The following is a 10,343-nucleotide window of genomic DNA, read 5'->3' on the forward strand; positions in this document are numbered from 1 at the left end:
ATGGTATTACTCTTACGTCAAACTCACCAAACCTACTTCCGATGCTTTTGCGAGTTTCATGCCTATTCCAATAAATCATGATTATTAACTTAAAACAATTTAAATGGTCCTAACAATGAATATTAATAACTATAAGTATAAAAAACTTATATTTTCATAACCATTTGTCTTTCTCCTATATTTACTTAATTTATTATCATTAGTAAATAATATTTACCTATAAAAAAGATAAATAATGAATATCGCATTTAACAATTATAAATAGAATCAAAATTTAAAAAAAATCTATACATGAATTAGTTTTCTTTAAATTTTAAAAAGATCTTAACTATTTAATTATGTTAAATACAATAAATTATCTCATAATAAAATAATTGAATAAAGTAAGTTAGTCATAAGAGTTATTCAACTGGTAAGTCAGTGTCTAAAACACATCTTTTATAACGTTAATATGGCAAATAATTTTTACGAGAACTGAAGTGGGTTGTGAAGAATGGATACGATGGCAAGAACGTTAAATGGATATTAGAGAAAACAAAGCCATGCCCCAAGTGCATGTCATTGAGAAGTAGTCCAAGTGTCCATGCATATGACGTGCGGCGCGTCATGAAACCATGAGTTTTGTTGGTGCCTTATGAATTCATTAGATAGAACTCACTCTTAAAAACTAGCTTATAAGAGAAGGGTGGTTATGAGCTTATAAACCACCAACTAATCACATACTTAGTCGATGTGGAATCGTAACAACCACCACGCTCCGCAACCAACGTTCACGGCGGTCCCGGTGCTCACACGGGTTGGCTGTGCTCTAAGTCTTTCCTAGTCCCGAACAAACAATGTCATGCCGGCATCACCCCCCGTGCCGCACAATTGCAACTTTCGAACATGGACTGCATACGTGGGATGACTTTGATATCATTTGTTAGGAACCCACTAGGTAAAACTCACCTTTGAAAACCGGCTTACAAGAGAAAGGTGCCTAGAGATTTATAAACCACCAACCAATCTCATATTTAGTCAATGTGGGATCGTAACATGATCCGTGGGATAAACATGTCGACAACACAGGCCATGGTTACCATGCTTGTAAAATTTATCACAAGTAAGCTAGACACACAAGTTTTGGAGGATGCGAGTAAAATAGAAAGGGCCAAGACATCTCAGGAAAGGTATGCTAACTACCATGAACGGTGGGAAAGCAATGAATTGTCGAGGAAACAAGCTCTTAAGGATTTGCATCAGATCCAAACGGATTACATGAAATTAGTGATTTATATGGGGAACCCGAGTCTCAGCTCCGGTTCATTACAGAGGCCTGGCAGCAGATAATTGAACGCAGGCGAGTGCTCAAGTGGATGTATGCATATGGATGCTACCTACCAGAGAAGGAGAAAGCTAAAAGGGACTGTTTAAGCACTTGCAATCTCAGGCAGAGTACAGTCAGGAAAAGCTTCATCAACGCACAGAGGAGGGCATACATGAGTTCCTGATCAAGGAAAAGAGTCATGAAAAGTCTGAAAACTTCTGCATAGAGAGGCTTCATGGTCATGGCACGGGTCCGGAGGCGGATGACAGAGACGAGTTCCTCAAAGGAAAGAGTGAAAAGTTCAAAAAAGTTCCGTACAAAGCTTGAGGAGCTGACCAGAGTGACGAAGAAGAACTTTGAGAATCTGGTTTCGGCGTTGGAGAATGGCTTAGAAGATGTGCAATCCCAGGTGAGGAGATCACGGCCTGCAAGTTGCAGCAAGTAAACAAGGCCGAAAAAGGAAAGGAGTAGGAAGCAGAATAAGAAGACCTCGAAAGGTGATCGAGGAAAATAATTAATGGGCTTGTTTGTGATAGGCACTTTACCTGTATTAAAATGATATATATGTAAATCTGTTTTAAGATCAAGGTGCATCAAAACTAAGAATCAAACATAGGAGTACTAGATTTTTGATATGACAATAATATTAGACCACTTGTTGTTTTATGTTTTGACGATATTTCAGGCTACCCAGGGGAACTTGTCCTCTTTGTTTCTGTTTAATAGATCTGGATGATCACCAAAACAAAATGTTGCTTTATCAAAATCCTACGGATAGTAGCGCAGGTTGAAACCTAAGATTTCCCATATATTTGCAACTAGTGGCTGCAGGTTTTACTAATAAATTGACTTTGACATGGTTCAATTCAAGTGACTAGCAAATGGAACATTTAGCAGTTTGGAATAGCAATTTAAATCAACGAACTTGGCATTCTTTGCTGTATATACAAAATGTGATCAGCGCCAACTGGAATATTAGTCAAGACAGAGTATTGCCCGGAGCAAACACAAAAGAAATATACCATCCTCTTAAGACAGTATATAAGGTAGATCAACATCCGTGTTGGTCCAATCCCATGCCTCAGCCGTAACAATACCGATCATAGATAGGAGTATGTACATAGTGCTAACTTCTACAGCATAGTTGGAACATGCACGGGAACAAGATCATAAACATGTCGTGGGATTTGTGGAGATATGAGATAAGTAAAATAAACTTCTTCCACCATCATTGCTCTTGCATGCATAAATTCCGTTTTGTAATTTACATAAAAATCCAAAAACAAAATATCAACAAAAATGCAAACTGATGTTTACAAGAACTAAAGACTGACCGTTACTCCACGCATTCCCTTTTCTCCATCTGCGGCATTTCATGTTCTCGCAATCCAAAGGCTCGGATTGAAAGTGGACTTGCCAGGCCTCTTTGCGGCTTCTAAAGCTACCTCAACATCTCAAGTATAAACCAAGCAAACTCACATTCACAAGCTTGGTCTTGAGCCAACACGATAGGCATATTCTGGTAAAATCCCTTCTCAGTTTTTATCTAGCCTAACCTCTTTTTTCCCTTGCTTTAAGGAGTTATGCCTGGAACCAGTGGGATAGGCGGCTTGGGCTTCTTTGTTTTCTCCACCAATACAGCTTGGGTACTTAGAACCACCCCAGCAACTGACACTGCATTTTGAAGTGCACACCTGGAAACACGACAAGGATCTGCAACTCCAGCACTTAGAAGATCTTCATATCTGCCTGTCATTGCATTGTACCCAGTTTTCCAATCAGAAATTCTAGTCTTCTCTACAACAATGTCTCCATCAACTCCTGCATTAGTGGCAATTAACTTTGCAGGTTCAACGAGCGCCTGAAATTAACATCAGCAATAGTTCAACAATTAACATCAGCAATAGTTCAACAATCCGAAAAGTAATATGCCAAATAGCAAATGTAAATTGACATTTCCAAAGTTAAGCAGAAAAATCTGAATTTTACACTATTTGACCACACACTTCAAACATTAAAAAAAAAACAACAATCCCCAAGAAACAGCTTATAAGAAAAGAACAGACCTTAGACGAGGGACAAGCTAATTCTCTCAACTGTCCTTTGCAGAAAGAGATATGGATCCCCTAGAGCTCTTGACCGAACTCTAGGACCTAGAGTGAGAGATAGATAAACATATGAAGCAGACCCCACAGCATTTATAGCTGTCAGAGTAAATTACCTCTAAATCCTACAGGGCCCACTTCATGTGTCTATCTCTTTCCCACTCTAGGCCGTATAGTTTAATCAAGAACTCTAGGTGATCTCCATCCTGCAGCAACAACTATGTTAACTGTTTATTGCAACTTCCTCACAGCATAACTACTGCAAGTTTGTAGGTGACACATATAGACCCAATCTTTCAACTTAAAGTCCTATGCTCACAATTGATACCATCATACCAGGCAATCTCTGTTATCTAGGCGTGGGTACTGACCCTTTCAGATCGGCTGGCTGTTGCCAGTCATTTTTTGCTGTCAAACTGATAGAGATCAGAAGCAGGAGGACTCCCTGAACAAACCTACACTCTTAGTTTGTCCGAACTGAGTAGGCAACAATGGCTGTCAATCAGTTGTTGGTCAATTCGATGGAGGCGACTTGATGGTAGTAGGGATGTGACATCTTGTATCCCGCAAACAGGTCATGCCAAGTCTATCAGCAGGAATCTGAGATCTAAAACCACTGCCACAATCCCGGCAACAAACTATTTGGTGGATGTTGGAGGTTAGTTTTCCAATACACGATTTTCGACCACCAACCCAACCCCTGTCAGAAACAGATTTCCTTTACAGGCTACCATGTGAGCAGTGGCTTAAACTAAACATTTTGGGTGGGGATTGATCAGAACTATCAAGCAGGTGTTGGCCATCCAAGATTTTGTCCATCCCTGACTGTACCAGCTATCCTTAAGAACATTGATTTCAAAGAACATCTTTTTTTTAATAAAAGAGAAACTTTATTGATTCGCTCTCGCTGAGGTGGAGGAACTACCATTGACAGTAAACAAATAAACAATGAATCAAGAGCATTTTCAAAGAACATCTTTATTAACTACCCTTTCCAAAACAAAATATTGTTTTGATCAATCAATAACCGAAGTATATTCAAATAAAATATGAAAGAGAATTTATCTGCCATGTCACCGTGAATTCCTATGACCGGGAGAGAAAGGATAGTCGGAGATAAAGGCAGAATTATGTGTTTTATAACAAATACACGTAAGAAGAAAAATTCTACTTAAATATAGCCTATGAGAAGAATGTGTTTTGTAGCACCAAAACATATGAGAAGAACGTTATCATAAGTACACCAAAGATGTAAAGCTTTATCAGTTTAGCATCAAAGCCATTGAGTCAAGAGCTTATTTTTTCAAATTTACAGGTTTTCAAAAAGTCCTGTCAAACTCAATCAAATGGACCTGCCCACAGTTTGGCACAGAAGTTGCTTAGGCTCAAGTTCATTCTCAAGGCAACTCTCATATCCTGATTGGTGATTCAGTGCAACTACAATAACACAAGGAATCAGAAAAAGGCCAACTTGGGGGGCATATTTTCAATTTTATTTCTCTTCACCATAGCGAGAATCTCTAGATTCAAATTGAACAAATATGCCCGGTATTAGATGAAGGCCACCTTAGGACAGTTCTAATCAAATCCTTGCGATCTGACATAAATTAAGAAGAGAAGAAAAACAAGCCATCAAAATAAAAATGAATAGATGCCACACCTTTGCCACAATCTCCGCACCAATCTGCTCATCTGGATCTTCCATAGAATTCTTTATGATGGGAATCAGCTCTGAGAGATGTACATATGTGGCACCACCACCAGGCACTAATCCTTCATCCATGGCAGCAAATGTGGCATTCTTTGCATCTTCAACTCTGAGTTTCCGATCTTCAAGTTCCACCTCAGTGTGTGCTCCTACCTGGTTCCATGCACTTTGAGTAAACACAACAATAGGCAAACAATCATGACTAGAAGTTTTGAATGGCCAGCATGAACTTCTAAAATTCCAATTATCACAAATAGATTTTTTTTTTTTTTTTTTTTTTTGGGCATTGGGTGTCCGGGAACATCATCCCGACTAATTTTGGGGGTGCACAGGCCCTCGGCAAGGAGTTTCCCGCAAGTGCACCTCAGGTAATTCAAGGAAAAAATCCCCCAGTCAAATGGACCCTTGAGATTGTTTGTACCTAAGGGGATTTGAACCTTAGACCTGAGGGAAGCATACCCCCACACCCAAGGCATTGACCACTTGAGTCAACCTCTAAAGGTTGTTCTCTATTGTTTGATAAGTCATATATTCTTCATCCCACATATCTTTTTTGTTTCACCTCTAGTAATAAATCTCCCTTCAACCACAATTTTCTTACACTAAAATTTCATATTACTTCAGACTGGTGAAAATTTTGCAGTAGAGAACACTAAGTTTATGAATTCAATCAGATTTAAGAGATATCATTATAATGGATTTTTCACCATCTTTACCTCTTCACAAAATGCTGTTAAATTAGGATAATTGGAATCAAACTATTGTACCTCCAAATTAGGTATTAATTTTTCAAAATAAGTCCAAGATTGACACGTTTGTAATTTATGAGCCTATTTACACAAAAAAGAAGTGGCCTTTAAGGTTATAATCAAAATTTATTGTTGCTTTTCATGATAACGTGAAATATTTTGAAAACTGATTCAACTTAATTGAGTTTCAAAATTGCAAATATAAAGCCTTGTCACTATTTTACAAGACAGATAAATAATGAACGTGCTATCCAGGAAGAAGACACTATTGTACTAGGTTTCTCAGAAAATAATATTAAGAAATGGCATTTTTTTGCATATTGCAAACCTTAATCACAGCCACTCCGCCAGATAGTTTAGCAATTCTTTCTGAGAGCTTCCTTGACAAGTATGCATTATCTGTTTCTGCTAGATCCTTCTTGATCTGCAAAATTCTTGCCTCAATTTCAGCCTTAGTAGTTGGATCAGCCACTATGGTTGTTGAATTACTGGTTATGATTACTTTTCGTGCAATGCCAAGCTGATCCGAGGTTGCACCTTCAAGTGTCAAACCCAAGTCTCCCGAGAGAAAATCAGCACCTAATGATGTTCATATCAGGTCACTGAGAAATAGGAGCTGAAATGGTAATCTCGTCTTAAAGAAAGACCATTTATGAAAAATGCAATAGAGTCTGTGCAAAGGCATAGGACAATGATGCTTAATTTCCAGTGGAAAAGAAGGCAGCCAGGGAAGTTTGAGAGATGGTCCTGTAGCACACAATAACAAAAAGAAAAAAGAATATAGCAGCAAACCTATAGAAATTATTGTACTCAACTGGTCTGGAAAGAAAGCTACATTTTTGCAGTTTCTATATTCCCTCGTCATAAAATAAAAAGTATGGAAAGTGCTTTGCAAATATTAATTTCCTGAATTTTTTTTTTTTAATATTGTAGTTAATTTCAATTATTAAAAAATTGAAATTAATAGTAAAAACTGTAAATGAAAGCCTCTTTGTCACATCCATTCTCCATCCCATTGTTGGAACAAAAATATCGCATGGATCGATCTGGAAATACTCAGTACCTGAATCCATTTGTCCTTAGAATTTGTGTTTCCTTTCCCTCCTTCCGAACAAGCAAACAGAGGATTAATGATTGAGAATGTAAAGGATTGAATAAAAGCTTTTAAACAACATTATGGAATAAGATTTCCCACAAATGAGGGCCACAAAACATATTATATTCTACCAACTTTGTATTCAACAAGAAAAACAGACTCCGATGAGGGGCCCATAATGATATCCTGATAAAAACAAACAGTTTCTTTTAACAAAAGATATTTCTAACTCAACTTTGCGTAATGTTTATATATGACTCCAGAATTTCATCAAACTTTGCAAAGATGTTAGGAACTTAAGAGCTCAGTTTGAAGGCAGGTAAGCAATTGCCAGAAGAAAGGGAGCTTCGGTTGGACTAAAGCAGACAACAAAGCCTTCCCTCTAGTCATGAAGAAGAGATCTTAATTTACCAGTATCATAACAGATACTTGAGTTTCTTGATATGTCTATGAGGGCCATCAAAGTAGGAAACTAAAAACGAGAATAAATGTCTTACAATCATGTCAGCATGAAGCTGGCCCACGTCAAAAGCTTACAAATAAAGAAATTTAGTGAATGGGAAAGTAGGTCATAGGCACAATAGTCTGTAGACATCAAAACAGCCTCTGATTCAGAATAATAATTAATTATAGTTGAGAGTCAAGGAAAAATTACTTATAAAAAAGGTATGGAAAAATAAAATGATTAGGAATATTAAGATTTGCATGCAGTACATAAGCTGACCTGTCATAAGTGCAATATCTTGCAACAGAACTTTCTTTCCTTCTCCAAGTCCTGGACATTTGACCACAGCAACATTTAGTAAACCTTGCATTTTGTTCACCACCAGTGTTTCCAGTACTTGCCCGGAGATATCCTCTGCAATGATTAGCAGTGGAACACTAAGCTGGGTAGTCTTTTCCAATAAAGGAACAATTTCTTTCACAGTCGAAATCTTCTGATCTGTTACTAGGACTTTAGCACTGTCGAACTCCACTACTGATTTGTTGTGGTCGGTAATGAAGTGAGGTGACATGTAGCCCTTGTCAATCTGTACAAAAAGATCAAACAGTATAATCCAAGGAAAAAGGAGAAACAATTATGAATCAAAGATAAAGTTCAGACAACATAAGAATGGGCAACTAATGGCAAAAAGCTTACATGGAAAAAATGCACTTTCAGTCAATTCAACAGATATATTTGCAGTTAGACTATCCTATCCATTTAAACCATAGAACACATGCGAATGTTTGGATGGAGGAAAAGGAAAGAGCAGCCTAATCAACCCCTTCCCAAGGGGTGGCTCTGTCATCTCTCAACGAATGGGTCGAATTGTGAAGATGAGGACAGGGTTGGACTGGAAGGCAGGTGAGGCTCTTCTTCCTCTTTGGCTTTTTCCAACCGTGATAATGAGCTAAGAATAAAAACACTTCTCTTACAAATCAAATCTTGTTTTGTCGGCTTACTCCCCTTTCTTTCTACTTTACTCTATCTATGAAGGAATTCATTCATAGAATGCTTTTTGATTGCACTTAAAAGAATTTACCGGGACTCAAAAATTCATGCTAAAGAAAAACTGAAACCAATCCATTCTGTAATGCTTTTTTTTTTTTTTTTTTTTTTGATAGGTCATTCTGTAATGCAAACTATCATCAGTTCCTTCTCAGACATCATTAATTTTTTTAGTTTGAAATCATCCTAATCACCTTCATTCCTTCTTCAATTATCACAGAGGTCTCAGATGATGAAGATGACTCTATAGAGATTACTCCATCAGGGCCAATCTTTTCTATAGCTTCAGCAATTAAGTTCCCTAGAAATTCATCATTTCCAGCAGAAATTGAGGCCACAGCTGCAAGATGGCAAAGAAACTTTCAAGATTTTCTGGACTAAACACGTTTTATTTATAAAGCACAAAGAGAAGCAATACCTTTAATATCATCTCTTCCTTTTACAGGCACACTTTTCTTCTTCAAGACCTCAACCAATTCTTTTACAGTCTTTTCCATGCCTTTCTTCAAAGAGATCGGGTTAGCCCCAAAAGCAACAGCCAACAACCCAGATTTGATCATTGCTCGAGCCAAAACAATTGCAGTAGTTGTACCATCACCAGCCAAATCATTCGTTTTACTTGCAACCTGCAAGCAGGATGGGAAGATTTACATATGTATGCCTACTTGGGTCTCAAAAAGCACCAGTACAAGATAAAAAAGGACAGAATTATCTAGCAACCATGAATGACCTCTTGGATTAGCGTTGCTCCTGCATTCTCAACTGCATCTGAAAGCTCTATGGATCGAGCAATTGTAACACCATCATTTATTATTCTTAGCGTTCCAGACTCAGAAAGAACAACATTACGTCCTACACAATTTCACTTAAAACAAATCAATACCTCATGTCAAAACCTTATTAGAATATAGGCGTTCACTTATCAAAAATACCTCATATCAAAACAAATTATTTGTTAAATAAGAAGTCGCATCATTCTTTAAGCATTTCACTGTGAGGCATCATTGAGTATATTACAACGTTTATAGTGTCAGAAAAGGTGTAAAGGCTTACAAATTAAGGGAACCTCACAAGATTATGTTCTCGCTTTTACGTTCACGGAGACAAATCCTGAAGTCCTGAGGCTGGTACTGATTTGACAGATGTTCATACGTATAAACCAAAGATACGAGCACGTAGGTAAAGGTGAGAATTGTAACAATCACTAGTTCATTTGATTTTTGAGCTTCTTGTAACTTACGTTTTGTATGGTTATTGAAGTTATTGTTTTTAAACTCTTTTTAAGCCATACAAACAAAGGCAGAACTTAAAAACTACTTTCAGCACTTCTCTTCTTTATTTATAGATTTAATCATATCAAAGATGAAATATGGGATGTTTTGCGCAACTTCATTTTAATATCTCAACCTACCAATATAGCAGGCAAAGCCACTGGTGGATAGTTCAAAAGGCGAAAAATACCTCTAGGTCCTAAGGTGAGAGAAACAGCATCAGCCAGCTTATCAATCCCAGCTTGCAAGGCCTCCCTGCATTCTCTACCAAAAGATACCCTCTTTGGGCCTGCTCTGACCACGCTGTTCCTCGCAGTCAGGGGATATCTCCATAACCCAGATACCCTTTGGCTCCTACAAAAGTTCTGCAGAACCTATCAGTTCAAATCAACAAATGTAATAAATACATGTACTCCAACTCAAAAACACAAGACAGACAGAGACTTACGGAAAACAGAGGCTTCTGAGGTAAGAGAGAAGGAGAAACGAACATTTGAGAAGCGGAAGAGGAGGAAACGAACATTTGAGAAGAGGAAGAGAACGGCTCTGGCTTTTGGACGGGCTGCTTAATGCCTAGGCAAGCAATATTGCCTGAGGCGCCCACAAACTCAAGGCC

General features: G+C 37.8%; 1 protein-coding gene across 2 annotated transcripts; it reads right to left on the bottom strand.

The window, feature by feature from the left end:
- Nucleotides 1-2,509: 2,509 nt before the first annotated feature.
- LOC121266483 (chaperonin 60 subunit alpha 2, chloroplastic) lies at nucleotides 2,510-10,343 on the bottom strand. Of its 2 annotated transcripts, XM_041170321.1 has the most exons (9): nucleotides 10,176-10,343; nucleotides 9,918-10,092; nucleotides 9,187-9,308; nucleotides 8,875-9,082; nucleotides 8,651-8,796; nucleotides 7,689-7,995; nucleotides 6,197-6,447; nucleotides 5,072-5,272; nucleotides 2,510-3,167 (listed from the first exon to the last, which is right to left on the bottom strand). In XM_041170321.1, the coding sequence occupies exons 1-9, from the start codon at nucleotides 10,248-10,250 to the stop codon at nucleotides 2,880-2,882; spliced, it is 1,773 nt and encodes a 590-aa protein (XP_041026255.1). In that variant the 5' UTR covers nucleotides 10,251-10,343; the 3' UTR covers nucleotides 2,510-2,879. The 2 variants fall into 2 exon arrangements, with proteins under 2 accessions (XP_041026255.1, XP_041026256.1); XM_041170322.1 differs by lacking the exons at nucleotides 9,918-10,092; nucleotides 10,176-10,343 and having other exon boundaries at nucleotides 9,177-9,308.

This window comes from Juglans microcarpa x Juglans regia, chromosome 5D (genome assembly GCF_004785595.1).
Source record: "Juglans microcarpa x Juglans regia isolate MS1-56 chromosome 5D, Jm3101_v1.0, whole genome shotgun sequence".
Lineage (NCBI taxonomy): Eukaryota > Viridiplantae > Streptophyta > Magnoliopsida > Fagales > Juglandaceae > Juglans > Juglans microcarpa x Juglans regia.

Bases quoted from the DNA above. Each gene is read 5' to 3' on its own strand.
- LOC121266483 (XM_041170321.1), bottom strand. From the start codon at position 10,250: ATGTTCGTTTCCTCCTCTTCCGCTTCTCAAATGTTCGTTTCTCCTTCT. The intron at 9,309-9,917 runs GTATTTTTCGCC...GAAATTGTGTAG, and splicing joins TCTCACCTTAGGACCTAGAG to GACGTAATGTTGTTCTTTCT. The intron at 7,996-8,650 runs GTGATTAGGATG...CTTTTTGTACAG, and splicing joins TAATTGAAGAAGGAATGAAG to ATTGACAAGGGCTACATGTC.